General features: G+C 47.6%; 2 protein-coding genes across 2 annotated transcripts; one reads left to right on the top strand and one right to left on the bottom strand.

Moving 5' to 3' along the window:
* The first annotated feature begins 1,209 nt into the window (after positions 1-1,209).
* Positions 1,210-12,021, top strand: LOC135822341 (transportin-3-like). Its single transcript, XM_065335084.1, has 8 exons — positions 1,210-2,161; positions 3,966-4,103; positions 5,168-5,432; positions 6,156-6,421; positions 6,647-6,970; positions 7,748-7,882; positions 9,419-9,511; positions 9,882-12,021. The coding sequence occupies exons 1-8, from the start codon at positions 1,466-1,468 to the stop codon at positions 10,794-10,796; spliced, it is 2,832 nt and encodes a 943-aa protein (XP_065191156.1). The 5' UTR covers positions 1,210-1,465; the 3' UTR covers positions 10,797-12,021.
* Positions 12,022-12,317: 296 nt separating this feature from the next.
* LOC135822342 (uncharacterized) lies at positions 12,318-18,312 on the bottom strand. Its single transcript, XM_065335085.1, has 5 exons — positions 17,429-18,312; positions 15,541-15,617; positions 15,147-15,242; positions 13,233-13,359; positions 12,318-12,968 (listed from the first exon to the last, which is right to left on the bottom strand). Exons 1-5 carry the CDS (start codon positions 17,429-17,431, stop codon positions 12,915-12,917), a joined length of 357 nt encoding a protein of 118 aa, XP_065191157.1. The 5' UTR covers positions 17,432-18,312; the 3' UTR covers positions 12,318-12,914.
* Between the last annotated feature and the right edge of the window lie 1,727 nt (positions 18,313-20,039).

Consider the following 20,039-nt stretch of genomic DNA (forward strand, 5'->3'; position numbering starts at 1 on the left):
TGGACGCTGAGTCGACTGGTTTTGGTCCGAAAAGGCTGCGATGCAGCGTTCCTCCTTTATTCCCAATCGAACATGGTTGAAGAAGCGGTCACGTGCTCGTGCGTACACCAGTCGCCTGGTCACCGTGCCTGCAGGGTACAACTTACTAGCCTGTTTGACCTTTTTTGGGTGCAGTCCTGTCACTCGAGTTGAACTCGAGTTGAACCTTGGTGTGAAAGTTGTCGCCTGCTGGCGCGGTGACCAGGTGATTTGGGCACCCAGGAGCACGTGACCGCTTCTTCAACCATGTTCGATTGGGAATAAAGGAGGAACGCTGCATCGCAGCCTTTTCGGACCAAAACCAGTCGACTCAGCGTCCAAAAGACTACAACATATGGGCCAATCGCGGTCATCCGTGCTTTTATAAGAACGAAATGGCGCTTTTAGTGACATTTTGCATACAAATCCCCATCTAGTAGGGCGCAGTCACCCAGTTTCGGTGGAAGTGCGCGAGTTCGATTGGGATTCAAGTAGGAAGGGAGCGTCGCAGCTTCCTCGGACCAAGACCATTCGACTCAGCACCCCGAAGACTACAACTGGTGAAAATTTGATTTTAGGGTATACTTCCCCTTTAAATGCCTTGCCACACACACAAGTGGATGGCAGGCGGGGAGGGACCCAGCCGAACCGCAGACAGAGTGCGTCTCTGAAGGCGCCTTTGTGGAGGACAAACCCGAACTGCTTCAGGGGCCGGCAAGTGAGCCAGTTGGACGCTCCTTTCTCGGCCGCCATCCCCAGGGTTCGCTGGGTGGGCACAGATATATACGGTATACATGGTATATCCAAGAGTACAACGTATTAAATTTTAGTTTTCCACATCTGCACCGTAGCTAGACCTACGGTGCGCCGGTGCCGCTTCTCCGAGACCAACGTACAGACCCAGTAGTACTCTATTATTTTACCGTACATTAGTGCGTACATAGAGTTGTACACACTGTTTCAGGTGGCAAAGAGTAGTAAAATTACGATTGACGGGGCTCTAAACTCTGGTCGGAGCGTTGCTGATTGGTCGTCTCTTGGACAACGAGACAGACCTCGTTCTGATCTGAACTCGTACTCAGCTCATGACTCATGAGCTCAGATTATCGATAGCGTGATGCGTTTTCTTTCCTGATGAGCTTTTCCTTGCAAAAATTATTTGCACCCTACTGCTACGTTCGCGCTGGGAAAGCCAGATGATCAAAGAAGGTCGTGCTGAATTTTTTTTATTCACTTGGGTGTGGAAAATCCGAGTCGTTGATTTGAAATGTCGCTGTGAATGGTGGCAAAGGATTATCAAAGAATTCATGGTACTTTATGAATGTCGAACCCCTTCTCTTCGTAAATGCTGAAACTGAGAAGCTTCTTTTATCAGTTATGGCCAAGGGTAATAAAACTGATTGAATTTAGACTTGAATTGTCAATTTTTTTATCAAGTGCTTGAGCCATGGCTGATCGGCAGCAGCAAGGTTCTCTTCAGGATGTACTGGACACATTGCATGCCCTCTACGTCGAAGGCAGACAAGAAGCATCAGCACTTTTAGAGCAATTCCAGCAATCTGTCGAGGCCTGGCAAGTCGCAGACGAAATTCTGCGAGGATATAGCAACAACCAAGTAGCATGTTATTTTGCAGCCAGCACCATGAAGATGAAGATTTCTGCAAGCTACCACCAGCTGCCTGCGGACACACGTGCTGCGCTACGTGATACTCTATTTAACCATGTAGTAAGCACTGATAGTACAGAAGCAAGAGCACAGTTGTGTTTGGCAATTGCTTATTTAGCTTTGCAGATGGTGGAGTGGACGAATCCAGTGGAAACACTAATTGACAAGCTGTCTGTGGCTGGATCAAGGGGTGCTGTGGTGCTGCTGCAGACACTGAAGTACCTCGTCGAAGAATGCTACAGCGAACGGCTAAGAATCGGCCACAACCGCCGAGAGGAAATGTACAAGAAGCTGCGCGCAGGTTGTTCACGCACCCTGGAGATTGTAGAGGCTGCTATGCAGATGCACAAGTCCACCGGCCAGCTAGATGACAATGTCAAAATTCTATGTTTCCAGTGTACGAGTTCTTGGCTGCGGATGTGCAACGTTCCGGTTACGACCCTCACGCAGTGTCAAATTATTTTTGCTCCGTTTGAGGTACGTACAGTTTTCTATTTGTGCCAAATTTCTGGCTAGAAGTATTGATGTCGGGGGTCATCTGTAATTATCGAATAATTAAAAATTCGTCCTCGTGCAAATTTTTCTCTGACTGACATTGTGACAAGTGACATGATCAAAATGCAAGTACCCCAGCTTTTGCAACAATCAACAACCTTCACTACATTTACAGTGCAACAAGTGTACGAATATCTAAAAATATAATTCCGCCAGCGTTCATCACGGCACCCACCCCTTTTTGCACGAGGACAGATTTTTTAATTAAACTACTAAGCAACATTTATCAATAATTACGGAAGACCCCTTGCTTAGTTTTTTTGGTATGTGTGTCTTCCATACAATCAAAGTATTTCTGGAAGAGATCATGGAAGGGATTTGGGAATTTGAAAGTGCATACTAAACTAGTATTACCATATTTTCCGGAGTGTTAGCCCCTTCCCCCCCCCCCCCCCTTCTGTGTCCAAATTTCGTATTTTTGTGGACATTCGGAGTATAAGCCGCACGTCGTACTGTGAATTTTTTGTCCATCCTGTCTTTATACGGGTGCCAGTGCATACAAAGCGTTACCGCTGGTTCAAAAGGCAAGAAGCACGACTGAAGTTCTAGCAAAGGTTTCCTATTTTTTCTTCTCTCTAAACTGACAACATGTACCTGTAGAAGCTTCATGCTAGTTCAATGGTAGACTGCGATACATGAACAGTAGTCGAATGACACCATACATGCATTATATGCATAAAGCACTTGTAGACTGACATGCAGCATTCGGAGTCTTATGTCGCAGGGGCGATTTCGATTTTGTGATTTGTTTTTTAAAGTGCGGCGAACTCTGAGGAAAATGCTGTAATTGTAACGCTAAATCTAACGGTGCTCGTACCCAGCACCCAAAATACCGTCGGTTTGGTACCGTTTCGACGATCTAAGACTCTACAGAGAGCACAGAACAGTATCAAACTTTTTTCCGGACAATCTGGTGAGCGTGTGTGCATACACTGTCTACTGTTGCTAGGGTGATGTTGCAAGCCGATCGTTATGTCGGAAGCAGTAATACTAATGTCTACACACACAAAAAAACGATATGAGCCGGTCGTCGGAATAAGCGTAAACTGTGAAATGCTATCCATGTCTATTGACATACAACATTATATTATATACAGAAGCCTTGCTTGGTAGCATGTTTTTCGATTTTGACAGCATGTTACAAGGGGACTCTGCCAACCGGGTTATGATTGTAGTCAGGAGCGCTACGCGTCCTCGCCTTGTAACATGCTGTCAAAATCGAAAAACATACAATATCAGTAGTATAACTGTTTTGGATACAAGCCTCGCTGGAATTTCAGCAGGAACCTTGCATAGGCTTGTGCAAATATGAGCCTGACCTGACCTCTATATGCGACTCTACATAACTCAGATACATTCATTCCAGGTTTTACTTTCCGGGCTGTCGCAGATGGTTTACGTCTACCCGGAAACAAACTTTGTTCACTTCACACTTTCACCCCTTCCTCCCCTCCCAAATACTAGTAAACGGTGCTTGCTACGGAGGACGACATCAACCATCATCTCAAATATTTTTGCCCTGACCCCTTATTGCCGTGAATTCTACAATGTACGGTGCCCAAGTCCAACTACATCTAGCCAACATGTTTTGCTTTACCAGTTTCTTGATTGATTTGCTGGATGGTAGAAATTCCATGGGATCAAGTTGACAGGAGAAGGGCACCATCAGCATAACTTAGTGTACTTGGGTGATTGACTCACTTTTCTCTGATTCTATCTACATCAGGTACTCAAGGACGTGGATGCAGATGCCAAGCTGTATGAAGCTGCATGTGACTGTGTCTGCAGCACATTGTACGTATGTGAGCACACAGCCGAGTACTCTCAGCTTGCGTTCATGCTAGTGCCAAAGGTCATTGAGCTGGTAAGCCATATATTTTTGACTTACAGTTGTGGCAAGTGAAATCCGACACTTGCCATAGGGGACAGCGCCTCAAATGGACATCAATGATGTAATGCACTGCACCTAATTTGTACTATAGAGCCGTATGCATCCCAAACAGGTCGAAAGGTCACAGCTTAGATACACACAGTTCACAAACATGGTACACATAAGGAGTATTGGTATCCAATTCCCATTCATTTTTGCCAACACCTTTTGAACCTTGACTGTGATGAGTACGAATTCTGTCATCAGACAGATAAAGTTGTATGCAGCACATGTACTGTACTCACGTACATGTATTCTAGGGCTGCAGAGGCTGCAGAATGCACGGTGCAGACCCTTATGCCAAGTGTCGGATTTCACTTGCCACAACTGTATATCTGCCCTGTGTTCCGTCTTAATTTGGCTCTCTGCTTCTCTCTGATCCCCCCACTCTCCTGGTACCCCCCCCCCCCCCTCTCTCTCTCTCTCTCTCTCTCTCTCTCTCTCTTTCTCTCTTTCTCTCTCTCTCTCTCTTTCTCTCTCTCTCTCTCTCTCTCTCTCTCTCTCTCTCTCTCTCTCTCTCTCTCTCTCTCTCTCTCTCTCTCTCTCTCTACCTCTATCTCTTCTCTCTTCTCTCTTCTCTCTATCTCTTCTCTCTTCTCTCTATCTCTTCTCTCTTCTCTTCTCTCTTCTCTTTCTCTCTCTCTTTCTCTCTCTCTTTCTCTCTCTCTCTCTCTCTCTCTCTCTCTCTCTCTCTCTCTCTCTCTCTCTCTCTCTCTCTCTCTTTCGCCCTCTCTTTCGCCCTCTCTCTCCCGTGTCCATATCTTCAACCTCCTATGCAGGCCAACCTTGTGCAAATGAGAGGCTGCGGTAAAAAAATTCTCTTAAGTTACTGGCCTCAAATGTTGGCGGACAGGGTCGATCTGCTATAAAGTTATTTGGCTTGGCCTAATGTGTTACTGTGTGTGTGTGTGTCCGCGTGTGCGTGCTTGCATACTTGTGCGCGTATGCATATGCATGCTTGCATGTGTGTGTGTGCGTGTGTGTTCTTTGATATGCAGGTGGACGTGTTTTTCAAATGCGTGTCAACTAATGACGTTGGCAAGGCAGAAGACCTGTGCCGAGTGTTCACGGAGATGGCTGAGGCGTTTCTGGAGCACATTGCTACCACACCTGGTGAAGGTTTTGGTGATCTTCTCAGTGTACAGATTCTGCTCAAATGCTTAGAAACAGGTAGCATACCGATGGCGAAAATTATGCTCAATTTCTGGTTTAGGCTGTCGGAGGAAGTGTTCCGGCGGAAGGAGGGTATCGAATTCTCTGACCGTAAGCATTGCTGTGTGTGTGTGTGTGTGTGTGTGTGTGTGTTGTTGTTGTTGCTGTTGCTGTTGCTGTTGTTGTTGTTGTTGTTGTTGTTGTTGTTGTTGTTGTTGTTGTTGTTGTTGTTGTTGTTGTTGTTGTTGTTGTTTTAGTTGTGGTGTTTATTTTAATTCGCGATTCAAACGGGCAAGTATGCCCAGTTACAGGAATGCGAATGGCAGAGTGAGATAAGGTGTGTGTCTGTGTCTGTTTGTCTGTCTGCATGCGTGCGTGTGTGCATGCGTGCGTGCGTGTGTGTGTGTGGTACATGGTGTGTGTCTGTGTGTGCATGTGCATGTCTGTGTGTGGTGCATGCATGCGTGTGTGTGTGTGTGTGTGTGTGTGTGTGTGTGTGTGTGTGTGTGTGTGTGTGTGCTCACCTTCTTGGGATGCATCCCGGACCACCACCACCACCACCCTAATATTTGGCTGGAATGGTGTGTATTATGTTGCAGTACATTCATGGTCTCACATGTCACCTGGATGACCTCATTGTGTTATTTGCATCTGGATGTGTGTGTGTGTGTGTGGCGTTTGTCTGTCTCTCTGTTTTGTGTGTGTGTGTGTGTGTGTGTGTGTGTGTGTGTGCGCATGTGTGTGTGTACGTATGTGTGTGTGTGCACGTGTGTGTGTGCACGTGTGTGTGTGTGCACGTGTGTGTGTGTGTTTGTATGTATGTGCGTGTATCAGTTGATCCCGGTGTGAAGGCGAAGCATGTGGAGGCTGTATTGTTCCCGTACCGACCCATTATCCAGGAGATTGTCCAGCACCTGATCACTCTCATGCAGCTTGAGTCCGATCACACCGGTGTGCCAAGTACCAACTCGGACATGAAAGAGTTTCGGACGGATATCTTTGATATGCTGCGCGACCTCGCCTTCATTAATGGTTCGATTAACCTGCTCACGTTTGTCTTTAAGTCGATGGTGGAAGGAGAACAAAAGGCATGGACTTCGGTGAGTAGTTTTTTCTGTGCTAAGAGTTCCTGCGAGCATCTTCTTTCTTCAATACACATGTATCACTGAAGTTTCTGTGGCTGCAACCCGTCATGACATATGGCTGCTGGTGCTGCTGATGTGTTTGACGAATGGGAGTGTCCATGTGCTCTCTGCATGCTCATGCAAGCATTTCTTTTGGGCTGTTCTTGTCCATAAGTTATAACTTTGCTGTTGTTGGTGTAGGTCGAATCGCATTTGTGGCTCATAGAGACAATGTGTGTTGGAATCAAGCCAGAGGATGATAGTCCAGTGATCTTGGAGTTGCTAAAGGTTGTGCTCAGCTTTCCGACGGAGGTGAATGTTGCCTTGCAAAGTACTGCGCTTGGAGTGCTGGCGGAGCTATCACGTTGGTTCTACAACCACCCGCAATACCTTGGTGACGTGTTGACGTTTGTGTGCGGACGCGCGCATATTGCCGGCCTTGGCTTGCCGTGCATGACAACTCTGTGTGACCTGGCCGAGGCATGTCAGCACAATCTCTTACCGCACTTTGACACCCTATTGCAGGTAGGTGTCACACTGCCCTACTGTGTTGGTTATCATGTACATGTATGTATGCCACTGCTGTACATTCACTGTTGCTTGGTAAATCACTGTTGCATGGTAAATCACTGTTGCTTGGCAAATCCCTGTTGCATGGTAAATCACGATTGCTACATCAGGTCAGGGTCATGATTAGACTAATAGGGGAAAACTGTAGAGGGGCCGACGCTGTGCAAGAGAGTTTAACAGTACCGTATTTCCCCGATTATAAGTCGCACTCGATTGTAAGTCGCATCTCCATTTTCAGGTCTATGTCATATCGTTTCAATACATTCACTTCAATAGTATATCATGCTCGATTGTAAGTCGCACCCCCTTTGCACCCCCTTTGTTGGCCCTGAAGTGCAGTGTAAAAAGCTGGTATGTCGAATGGGTAATCAACTACTAATGCAATGTATAGGCCGAGTCCTGATAACACATAACCTACGCGACCACAGACATGCTGTGTATAATTACACTGCATATTGTAGACAATCACAACCAGTAAGAGGGACTGCAGAGTTCGGTTTTTTAAACCGATGAATTAAAGTCCACTTCACAGGATGGGGCCCGTTTGTTTGAAGCTTACTCTTGAAGTTTACCAGATTGGTTCAGTGTCCTCTCTGCTCCTCTCTGCATTAGTAGTGTGTGTGTGCGTGTGTGCGTGTGTGTGTGTGCGTGTGTGCGTGTGTGTGTGTGTGTGTGTGTGTGTGTGTGTGTGTGTGCGTGCACGTTTGCTCAACTACCGTTGTGCTGCTACAGGTAGCTGCAGCTGTAGACACCCTGAACCTTGACACTCCGGCTGTTATTCAACTGCTTAGTGCGTTGGGTTATGTCATTGGCAAAGTACCACGCGCCAAGGCGGCAACTGCTGTTCAGCAGCTTGTTGATCACGAGGTTAGTCCGGCAGTGGAAGACTCTTTGCATAGATGTTATCCTACTGCACTGTCTTGTGGAAAGCTGCTTGTCTCAGATGAAAATCTGTTCTGACTGTTGAATACAGGCCTGATTTTCGAGATTGACTTTTGGCACAAATGTGAATATGAATTGTAGGGGCACGGACACAATGATCATTGTGATGCCGGTAGTGGTTATAATAACCTTCATCATCGACTGATGACTCTCGAAAATGAATTGTGTAAGGTTCCTTGTCATGATCCAGCACTTACTATTTTCTCAAAGTGCGAAGACTCCACTGTTGTCATCCACTATATCCATGCATCTTCACAACACTCTCCAAACGGTCCCTGGGCTACACCAATCACTAAAAGAAAAAAAGAGATAATCATTCGAATTTTCTTGTAGTTGTGGAGTTCCTCAAGGTGGTTCTTCATGGCAGCAACTTGCGCCAGACTGTCAATGCCGCCAGCAATCTTCTAGAGGTGGAATCCGGATAATTCGAACCCCAGAATGCGGGGGGGGGGGGGGGGGGGGGGAGATTTCTAAGTATCCAAACATGTACCCACAACAACTTATGCATGTGAAAATGCATTGTCATGCAGAACTGCGCTATGCACCATGGACACAGATTTCATGGACAAACACTGTACTGACCAGCACAGTGTACAGTGAACTTGGAATTACACCTTGCGAACTTCAAATTATCTGCAAGAATCCCACACATTATCTATGAAATTGTATTCAATGAAATCGGTCCTGGAAGAAACTTCTAATCGAGCGGTATGTTGAATTGAGCCATCCATATTCGAATTATCAGGATTCCACCTGTACTCGTTCCTTTGTTGCGGGTACAGTGGTTCTTTGCCTGGAAGTCTGTGTTCAGCCTGATGGTTTCGTGCCCGTCTTGGTGCAGAACACAGGCCGGACTTCCGGATGAGTATGAATTTCACCAAATGAGTATGAATTTCACCAAGGCACGAGCCGACGCAACAAAAACTGGTGAAGCACGCCGACAACGGCGATAGCTTGTGCAGATCTAGGGGAATGAGCACGTCGGGGGGGGGGGGGGGGGGGGCAGTAAACCTGGATCCATGACTAATCTTCCGATGTAGTCAACGTCTTGTGGTCTATGCTGAGCTTGTTCCCCTATTGCCGAGTCAACTACTTGTTGCAATGTTCCCCTGGTCTGTTTGGCCTGCCCGGACCCAAACTTGTATAGCAGCAGCAATGGTGGTCTTTGGCGGTGGTGTCAGTTACAGACTTTTGCTCCGTGCGTCCAGGATAGGAGTAGTGGCGGTACGGGAGTGCTGTCCGTTCCATGCATTCCTTACAAAGCATGGTGAGCATGCTGATGGCCTCTTTCGCGGGTCGCCTCTATACATGCGCACAGTCTAAGTCTGTGCTAGTAACAGTCGGCTGTGGTGTACTCGGCAAGCAATGCACTACATGCGCTTTCACTTTCTAAATACCAGTGTGCATCTCAGCATCAGGGGTTTTTCTACCGCTGTGTGCGTATTTGTGTACGTGCTCTAGGTGACTGGATTGCGGAAAGTGGCTGAACTGCGCAATTTCTCGTCTGTCGTGCACTACTTGGACCGGATTGCTGCAATATTCAAGAACATCAATGTGAGTCATGATACCGGTACACTGTTTCTCATTGTTTTCGCGAAGTATGCGCTTGTAGAACACATGTGCCTGCGTGTGTGTGGGGGGGGGGGGTGTTTGTTTGTTTGTTTGTGTGCGCTATGTGGCTTGATCATTGATAATATCATACCCAAACAGGACTGCTATAGTGCACGGATGGATGGGTTTGTGCTTGAGAAGTATTCAGACGCCTTCTTGAATGTGCCACACTGTTGATTTATATACTGCCTCTTTATTGAATGAAACACTATCGTGCAAGCACATGCACCTGAGCATGTGCTGTTTAAAATGCATGCACACTGGGTCGTGTTGCAAAATGTCTTGTCTGTCCAAACATATTATTGTTATTCAGTGCCAAGACAAGGAGCAGCCTCATCCATGCCAGCAGGTCGTCATCAATCTGTGGCCACTGCTTAGCTCTCTTGGCACAGAGTTTGTGGCCGAGGGGCACGTCATGGAGCACTGGTGTCGCCTTATCCGATTCTGCCTGCGCCTGCTTGAGTCGTCGGGAAAGCCGCTGCTCTCTCCGCTCTTACATGTCCTCGTGACCATGTACGACAGTCAGCAGCATTCATCCTTTCTCTATCTGGCGTCAGTCTGCGTGGATCTGTTTGCTACCGATGCAGAGTGTGTTCCGTTCCTGACTGACATGATGTCGCACTTTAGCAATCGTGTTCTGACAACTCACCTGGTGCATTACGCTGACCTGGTCAACAACCCTCACACTGTGGACGACTACTACAGGTTGTGTGTGCGCTTCATGCAGAACATTCCGTTGAGTCTTATTCGACTGCCGTGCATGAACAGCATAGTCAGCCGTGCCCTCGCTGGCCTTGTTCTGCACCACCGGGAAGCTGCAGCATCCATATCGCGATTCTTCACCGACCTGATCCGCTGTGCGTCCGACTCCGCGTATGCCAATCAGAGCCAGGGTAATGCAGTCGAGTTGAAGCAGAACCTGGATGTGCTGCTGGAGCAGAACGGTCTGGCGCTGGTCAACCAGGTGATATCCGCATCTTGTGGTAGCGTGCCGTATCACTTGCTTGGTCTGCATGCCGATGTGCTCTATGCACTCTTGTGTGTTGTTCCAATGGGCCTGACACAGTGGCTACAGCAAGCCTTGTCAGCAGTACAGCGTAGCACCACCACTGGCCTGGAGATTGTCACCGAAGGCCAGCTCAGTGAATACTACAGGTCACTTACCACGGTAACTGGGCAGAGAGCTATGCGCTTGGTCATGCAAGAATTCTACAACCTATTCCGGTAGCCAAGCATTCTCATTGACTGGTGGTGGCAGCGGCGTCTCCCTCTACTGCTCCACTGCTGGTGTTGCTGACATGTCTGAGCTGGGCACTCTCCCCTCTCCTGGTTGCTTCTCCCGTGTGTAGCCTGTCACATACATACTCTGGTGTGGTACATGAATAATGCTAATCTGGTGGCCTGCACCTATGTGCAATGGCATATGTACATGTACATTTGCTTTATGGAGAGACAGAGAATCAGAAAGGCCGAGAGAAGGGCATACACACTAGTAGTAGTATTTGCACGCAGCACACCAGACGTACCAGTCCACATCGCGTCACGGGCTGGTAAAGTTGTCAACAGGCCGACTCCTATCTAGCCTCTTGTGTGCTAGAGTTTTCAGACTTCAAAGTTCCCATGAACAAGAAGCAACAGCAACAACAGCAGCAGCATGTCATCAACGACCCCCCAAGTTGGCAATCCTCTGCCGGTTGGAACCGAGAAATATTATTTTAGTTTCGCTTCTGTCATTGTGTATACTCATGCAACACCTTAGGAAATCTTTCTAAATTTTGACTAAGTTTTGCCTTCTTTTCAATTTTTAAGTCTCCACTGTCAGACATAGGTTGATATTTTCTGTCCTGGGGTGTTGGTGACACAATATGCCCAGCCAGTATTGAGTATGCGAGTGTGTGTGTGTGTGTGTCTGTGTGTGCTTGTCTGTCTGCCAGGTGGCAACAATCTTTTTAAGATGTTTTTCAGCTTGGTTCTGCACATGTTGCGCGTGAGATGTGTTGATGTACATTCTGTCACATTGCCTTTGCTCATCCTTACGGTCTTGTATTGACTTCCCTGTCATCTGCTTTTATTTCAATGTCATAGTAGCATGCAGGGCATGGCGTTTCCCCAAGTGGACGGGAATATTTACACTTCATTCTGTTCGCACGTCTGGCTGACCAATGCAAATACCGTCCGTTGAGTGTATGCGCATACATGTTTGTGTGCATGTCTCTACGACTACACGTATGCTGAAATACTCCCATGAAACATACATTGCACACACTACTCTCCTCTGCTCTTCTTTCTCTGACCTCCTTCCATTCAGATATATGTTGTGTTTTTTTGACAATGTGTGTCGTAGTTGGGTGTCGTGTGTTGCTCTGTGAAAATCGCTCTCCACGTATTTCCTCTCATTCCTGTCATTGTGTGCTGTGAAAATCATGGGAGCTGACACTTTCCTTGAATCACAACCGCCCGTTTCTTTAACTCGCTCGTGTGTACATGTGTGTGTGGGTGGGTGTGAGCATGCATGCACACCTTTCTCGTGCCAGGGAAGGTGTCGCTACACCCATGGCGCAGTGCATTTTTAGGATTGAGGGTGACCACTTTGAGCCTGTCTACCTAATTGCAGAGCAATATGAACCTCGCTTATCCTATCTAATTGCAGAGCAATATGAACCTCGCTTATCCTATCTAATTGCAGAGCAATATGAACCTTGCTTATCCGGTCCTCTTTTATCCGGATCCCTCACCATCCAGAAGAAAATAGCTGGTAACCGATTTTCAGTATACGTGACCCATACAACATAACCGGACCTCGCGATCCGCATACTGGTGCATGATTGAATATCAAAAATCAACAAGTATGGGATATATTATAGATTATAGAATGCCATGAGCAGTAATTATGGTCATGAATTGGCAAGCGTATGTATATTCCAGCATGGTCAAGCAATGCAGCGCAAGTTTGTGTCATCAACCATCGTCTCAGTATCAAGTTACAATTCAGTACGATCTGCTGGTGGGCCATCTGTGTGACACCAGCCTCAGAGTTCTTTCTATACCACATCTGCATGGAATACCAGATGGGCGAGAGCAACCCTACATCACGATGCGCACTGGCAGTTGGACCGCATGTGCATACACACCATGCACTGGGCCCCAGAAGCATCTGAGTGGGACTATTGCCTCAAGGCAATGCACCAGTAGCATGCACACGCTCAGTGTCAGCCGGCACAAGGCGAGCGTGTAGGCCACACTGTAGCTGGTGACATCGGCAGCGGCGCATTGAACTCGTCGTCTTGCAGGACAGCTGCTCATGCGGTGTCATCGACGTATATGGAGTGGCTGCACCCGCCGACTGCTAGTGGACTTGTAAATCCAGTGATTTCGTGTGAGTAAGAGGCAGTGTATGGCACTAAGTAGAGAACATACAGCAGGCGGAGGAAACAACAAGCACAAAATATAATTTAAAATTAATAACGCATGATCTCAGTCAATGACTCATCCATAGTCAATTCTGGCCATATTAAGGGTCATCTACTGAAAAGTGTAAGGCATCTCAGTGTTGCTTGCGTGGGGGGGGGGGAGCAAAGACAGAGACAGAGGGGAGAGAGAGATCTATTACAAATAGTGCGGTGCAAAACTATACTAGCTAGTAGGTCTGATCCTGCTCCCCTACCTGCGGTCTTTCTACTGGTGAGCCGAGTTTGACAGGCTGTCCAGCCACATCACAGCATTCGGCGTATCCATCCATGGACATAACCTCGGCATCAGAGAGCCGATAGCGACAGATGCGATCTCCACATCTGCAGATTAACCGCACATCACACAAGAAACCCAGGAACAGCTGTTGTTGACCAGATCCTTGGACTCTCAGCCTTTTTTTAGCCACCACCCTTTTCTTGTTTTCCCAGTGCCATTGGAATGGTTGCTGTGATGATGAATTGTCTCAGCCCACGAGCCGCGGTGATGACTAATGGTGTGTGAAGGTACTTATGCAGTTACTAGTACAGTCATACAAGTATACACGAAACAAACAGCCGGAATACCAACGTTCTTTCCTGTACTTTTCTATGAATCTCCCCCCTGTGTCTCTATGGCATAAGAATTATAATAATTATTACTACTCCATGGATGCAGTGAATGGGATTTTCGGTCTTTGACCACTTTGTGGACTGGTGGGTCTGATCTACTTACCTCCCACCGCTTTAGGAGCTGCATCTGCGCCTTTGATCCACAGAGGGTGATGGCGTTCCTGCGAATGCGGAAAACTCGGCCTGTGGCTGAGTCTCACGCGAACCGTGAACCCCCCCCCCCCCCCCCCCCCCCAGCTATGGTTGGATGATGGCCAAGGGAGAGCAGGACTGGAGACTCCATGACAAGAGGTTTTTTTTAGCGTTTCCACTGCATTTATTCCGAACTGAATCTGATGGCAAATATGGAGCTGAAACTGACCTGCTCATGAACGTTTAAAACAGGTACTAGGTTTCTACCAGTATCGTACAGTACTCCTCACTAAAATCCGATCACATGAGTCAAGTACTCGCCGGGCACGGTGCAGCCCCAGACCAGCCAACACTGGGGTTTTCACTCGTACGGGGCCGCGCAAAGCTGACTTACTTGATCGGATTCTAGGGGTGAAACGATTAGTTTGAATATTCAAGTAATCTGTAAGAAAGGTTTGCTCCCCACACCGGAGCTCGCGCTATTCCGCCGACTTTACTTGACACTTGACTGACTCACGACTGCCATCCAGAGCACACGAGAAGTCCATCGAACCTTCGACTCGGCAAACCTGCAAGAAAGCACCACTCCCTGCTCAATACACAGTGTTTCGGGGAATTCACCCCTCATCAGTTGAGCTTGAGTAGGCTGAGGAAGATTGTGCCTGAAGAGCACCACTTATATAGTGCTCTCCAGGCACCGTCCAGGAGCGACACTGACTCACGCTGCTATCTGGTGTTCACGAGGTGTTTATCGCGCTGGAAGCGGAGCGTCTCTGTAAGTTTGTATCCCTGGTGATGTTTGTGCCTGGAGAGCACTATATAAGTGGTGCTCTTCAGGCACAATCTTCCTCAGCCTACTCAAGCTCAACTGATGAGGGGTGAATTCCCCGAAACACTGTGTATTGAGCAGGGAGTGGTGCTTTCTTGCAGGTTTGCCGAGTCGAAGGTTCGATGGACTTCTCGTGTGCTCTGGATGGCAGTCGTGAGTCAGTCAAGTGTCAAGTAAAGTCGGCGGAATAGCGCGAGCTCCGGTGTGGGGAGCAAACCTTTCTTACAAATCATCGCCGAAGTCGCAACCACTACTTCGTATTCAAGTAATCGTTCGAAAATTTCAAACGAGCAAGTATTCGAAATTTTGCACTCGATCGTTTCTAAAAAGTAAAAAGGACCAAGGAACTACAAGTTACACTATAATGTCCACTAACACCACCAGTTACTAAACAATCCTCAGCAGAAACCACTAGTTGTCTAGGTCTACTCTCTAACCCTGACATGGGAAAAGAGAAAAGGAGTAATGTGCGTAACTTGGGTCAGCCACAAGTGGGACGGTTTGATGTAAACTTCTCATGGAAGCTTGCAATACGTACCTTACAGCCAGTGTTCGTGAATTGGGTTCACTCAGGCAGTCGCGTAATAGAAACGCACCGTCAGCTTGCTGGCTGAGGATGAACACTTCCTCTTCTCTGCAGGTACCACACACACACACACGGACTGAATTACAATGCCGCTCAATGAAATCCGACCGAGTGAGTCAAATGTGCGCCCTACACCAGTCACCAGTGAGCATCTCAGTGTTCGCAGGGCTAGGGCTGCGCAGCACGGTTGCCTCACGTGATCGGATTTCATCGAGCAGCAATGTAGTGTTGACACATTGACCGTCGATCACCATGATTCAAGAACCAAGAAGCAAGTGCATGTAGGCAGTCCGATGCTAAGCCACACAAGTTTCCGGGTAGCATGCCAAGCAATGCATCCGCTCACCTTGAAATGTTTCCCCAGTACCATTTCAGATCGAAGCTATACTCGTCACTGGGCTGTGGTGTAAGCTGAAGTTTCTCCTGTGCATAGGAAGAAGCCGTTCGTACGTGTACGAGCATGCACACGCACATACATACACACACACACATACACACACACACACACACACACACACACACACACACACACCTCAGACATGCCACGTCGCGTAAGCGATTATAGCGAACAGCCATGTTAGACATCGCAACTTGTGCTGGGATTACACCATTCAACAGCTTGCAAGGCTGATGAATTGACCGCCAATATTTTCTAGCCTGGTATCCACCACACAGCTGATTGAAGTGGCTTTTTCTGGCCAGTGAATCCCTATTTTTTCACCCACACATACCCATACACATACACGCATTATGCACACACGCACAGTGATACATAAGCTTGCAAGCGTAATTAGCGTATCATCATGATTGTGTGCGTAAACCGCGTGTACTGCAACTGTCAAAATGCTAGGCTTAGAGCAAAAGGGAAAGCACAGTCAGTGACACACGTGCAATAGTCTAGAATCGAGTGCTAAAGAACGTGGAGCCCAAGAACACCCAGCCTGAAATACTAAGAACGCCACATAACAACCTAAAAAGAACTTCTGTGTTGGTCACTTTCTAGCAGTTTTTTTGCTGATACATACACATATGTAGGTGACCGTGCATAAAAATATGATCTAGAAACATGATCCAGTACAAATTGTTTCTGAGGACTTGCTAACGGAAACTCGCCAGAGCCAGGGCCCATCTTTTTTATGAATGGACTGTAGACTGTAGTGTAAGAATGGACTGTAGTGTAAGAACACAGCCACTGGCTAGCCTTTTCCCAAAGATGCCATAATTTTTCGCAACTTATGCTATTCGCAACCGTGCCAAAACAAGTGCTAGTTGCTGAAATCGCATCCATATTTTCAGAAAAAGCTCAAAAAGTTGCTAATATCGCAACCTAAAATTGGAGAGTTCTTCTGCAAAAACCTAGAAAAAAGGGAGCAGAAATAGCAGAAGTGCAGCGACAGCAAACTCGTAGATCTACATTGTACATGTACATGTACACCCCTTCCTGCTGTGAACCACCACTTTACACAGTGCCAGTAGCCTGTTGCATGTATCCTACATGTACAATCATGTAACGTACATGAACATCATCCCAGCGCAAGGAAAAGGGAATGCACATTATCATAATTACCGTTGATCTACGGTTTCTCTGAAATCAGTCTGAAGGCAGGCGAGAAAGAGCGAGTACGAGTATGCATTTGTCCGACATGTACATGATGTAGTCGGTGAGTCGGTGACTTGACCTTTTGACCCCATGCCATGGGGCCAATTGTGCCAAGGTTGCGGAAGAGTTGCGAAATAGTTCGCGAAAATGAAGAAAGTTGCGAAAGTTGCGATTTCTTCCTAAACAACGAAAAGTTGCGAAAAAAGTGGCGAGCATCTTATTTTACCACTGGCCCATATTGCTCAAAGATAAGAACGTCCAAGCCTGACCTCTTGGATATGACGTTCTTGGGTGTGGGACTCTACTAAAAGCGTACCTCCAATCATTTTACACATCCTACTTGTAGGTCAATATGCTCCGGCTCCTCAAACTTCAAAGAAGTACTTTTGGTGTCCAATGTAAAGAGGAAAGTATGTCCTGCCCAGTCACGTGATCACTGAGTGTACTTTATACTGAATGATTTAACTGTAGTGTAGAGCTGTCACAGTGTCAGAGTGGTAGGGAGTCGGTAGGGAGTCAGTACGGACTACAGAGTCACAAGTTTTCGAGATTAGAATATCTACCGGTAACATAATAGCACTTGTCCTTCAGCATTGTACTCCACTATACTCCAAGTCCTACATTAGGCTCTTACCATTGTGTGCGGTTTGCTGTTGCAGGATTGGAAGTCTCTGAGACTCGTAGATCTACTCGGACTGCTGCATGCGTTGAGGCGTTCAGACTTCTGCCCTTTCAACCCAAACTCAAGGAGAACGAAGGAAGGAAGAGCGAGCTAATGCTATACCGCTGCGATCCCAACAATTGATCAAGTACCCAAGCTAAACATTGCCTGTGCGGCTTTATGAAAAGTTTGTTCCACGATCAGCAGATTTACCGGTAGTCATGCCAGGGCTAGCGACTGCTGCATGCTGGTGCTGAGTGGTGGATAAACTGATTTCTCGCTCCGCATAGGAGCTACGGGGTGCATGTGAAGAGGGCTAGGGACAGACTCAGTGGTCATGCACACACGTTGGCCGTGATAAACCAGCAACTCGTCCACCGTTGGAATTGCTCACCCTGACAAGGAATGTGAGAAATCACCTTTTGATTGAGCAGCCAGCTACGTAGCAGTGTCCAATGGTGTCCTTCGCAGGAGAACGCCTTTCCTGCTCGTTGACGGCCAATAGCGGCTATCGTCATTCTGGCCATTCTTCGCACTGATACCTGCGGCTCCCGAACGTAGGTATGACCTGGGACGAACGTCTCGTGCCGTTGTGGAGTGTGCAACTCACAGTGAACATGATTGTTGAGTATCCGTGCCAAGGCAATGGTACCAACTGCTTCACTCGCTCGTTGAGCGACCAGCCTGGAATCGACGCTTTCCAGCAATGGACGACTTCCGATTGTACTCGTCCGCACGAACGTGAGCCACAGTCACCACAATGCCAGGAACGCTAGCTGCTAATGACTTCAGGCTAAGGCGATCGATGGAGATTGGAGTACTCCATTCCGCAATGACTCGCCGAGAACTGAGGAGATGAAGAAACAATGCACAAATTAGCTGCTGGACGGCTGTGTGTGGTTGTCACCTTCCTGCATCATGACTGCAGAGTATGGGAGTGAGACTGAGAGGCAGGTTCGTGCAGCTTCCGAGACCATGTCACCCACCAGTACCAGACTCACCACTCGACCACAGTCAGGGTATTCTGCGCCAATCAGTGCAGCGCACGTAAGTTGTGCGCGCGCAGCTGCGCAGAGTTCAAACCAGGCGTCAAAAGCCAGCATCATAGAAGAGTCATTGCATATTATTGATACAGTCGATCATCAGTTCAGGTCATGTAGACCGCCGGGATGAATACAGTCTGGAGTGGAGGTTCACGCCACAGATCTACTCAGTAGATCTACATCACGTCATCAGTACATGACATTGTCATTGTACAGTCCAGTAGTTTTAGTTTTGAGGTTACGCGATATCGTCATCGTTTGAAGTACAAAGTGTACGGAGATTATGTCTGGAGTGGCGAAACTGCAGCAACACAGAGTGCAATGCACAAGCACTGGTTTGCTTCTCATTACAAAGTCAAAGCATTATGACTGTGACGATCTTATTCGCATCATCTGAGAGTATGCCATGGTATACCGTGTACACGTAGGTCTACGTGTGGTCATACATAATCATTGTAACTAACTGTTACTAATACATACTATCATAGGTAAGTCTTGTTATTTAGTTACTAGCCTATTGACAGCACGAACGGCTAACTGACTCGGAGGCAAGACTAGTACTAGCGGGATGGGGAAGCTAGCGGCAGAATGGTCTTTCTAAGATCTTGCAAGACACAGTCATAATGATGGCAGATATTACCTTGAATGCGCGTCTTTGTGAGAGTGGCACTAACACAGAAGTGAACAAGAGCGAGAAAAGGGTCAATACAGGCCGTGTAAACGAACATCTGTTTCGGCATATGACCATCGTGTACCGCAGTGACCACTATCATGCACCTGGACTCAATTGCCTGATCCAATCCTTATTCACACCCTCCCACTCCCCGGGGCCACTTTAGCAAGACTGATACAATCATAACGTCAGCATGCATGCCATCATGTATACGCGTGCCTGAATGGTACTGTCTACGTGTGGCGGCACTGCTTGGTAGTTAGTTTACACATCTGCTGGTGTACTGCATAATCTTTCAGTATTCATCATTGTGCAACCTTCCACGGTTGACAGAACGAGGTTTCAGTCGGAGTTTCACACCAAAGCGAACAGACTGGAGGAGCAGGTGATTTCTTCTGTGACGCGTGCGCCCACGCGCGGGGGGGGGCTGGGGGAGGGGGTATGGACACTTGGCCAGGGACGGGGCCGGTGGGGGGGGGGGGGGGGGAGGGAGGCATGGACACTTGGCCAGGGGGGGGGGGGGACATGGACACTTGGCCAGGGGGGGGGGGGGGGGTATGGACACTTGGCGGCCAGGGGAGGGGTAAGGACACTTGGCCATGCATGTACAGTCCATAGTGCTATCAAGAGTGTAGAATATTTATCGTAAGAAAATCCGTGCTGCCAGATCTGCCTTTCTTGATCACAACGCTGCCAGTATCTCGAAGGGTTGCACGAAAGGTGGATATGTGTGGTGGAGGAGAGTTAAGGACTTTTGCAACATTTTAACTCGTAAACCATTGATACCAGATTTACAAGATGGCGATCGTCGGACTAACACGCAATTGGAAAAGGTGAACATTCTTGCACAGCATTTTGCCAATCAGTG

Source organism: Sycon ciliatum, chromosome 8, assembly GCF_964019385.1.
Source record: "Sycon ciliatum chromosome 8, ocSycCili1.1, whole genome shotgun sequence".
In the NCBI taxonomy this organism is placed as follows: Eukaryota; Metazoa; Porifera; class Calcarea; order Leucosolenida; family Sycettidae; genus Sycon; species Sycon ciliatum.

Coding starts and splice junctions, on each gene's coding strand:
- LOC135822341 (XM_065335084.1), top strand. CDS start 1,466: ATGGCTGATCGGCAGCAGCAAGGTTCTCTTCAGGATGTACTGGACACA. Junction 2,162..3,965: donor TTATTTTTGCTCCGTTTGAG/GTACGTACAGTT, acceptor TATCTACATCAG/GTACTCAAGGACGTGGATGC. Junction 6,971..7,747: donor ACTTTGACACCCTATTGCAG/GTAGGTGTCACA, acceptor GTGCTGCTACAG/GTAGCTGCAGCTGTAGACAC.
- LOC135822342 (XM_065335085.1), bottom strand. Junction 13,360..15,146: donor TCACGAACACTGGCTGTAAG/GTACGTATTGCA, acceptor GTTAATCTGCAG/ATGTGGAGATCGCATCTGTC. Junction 12,969..13,232: donor CACCAGTAGAAAGACCGCAG/GTAGGGGAGCAG, acceptor TTCTCTACTTAG/TGCCATACACTGCCTCTTAC.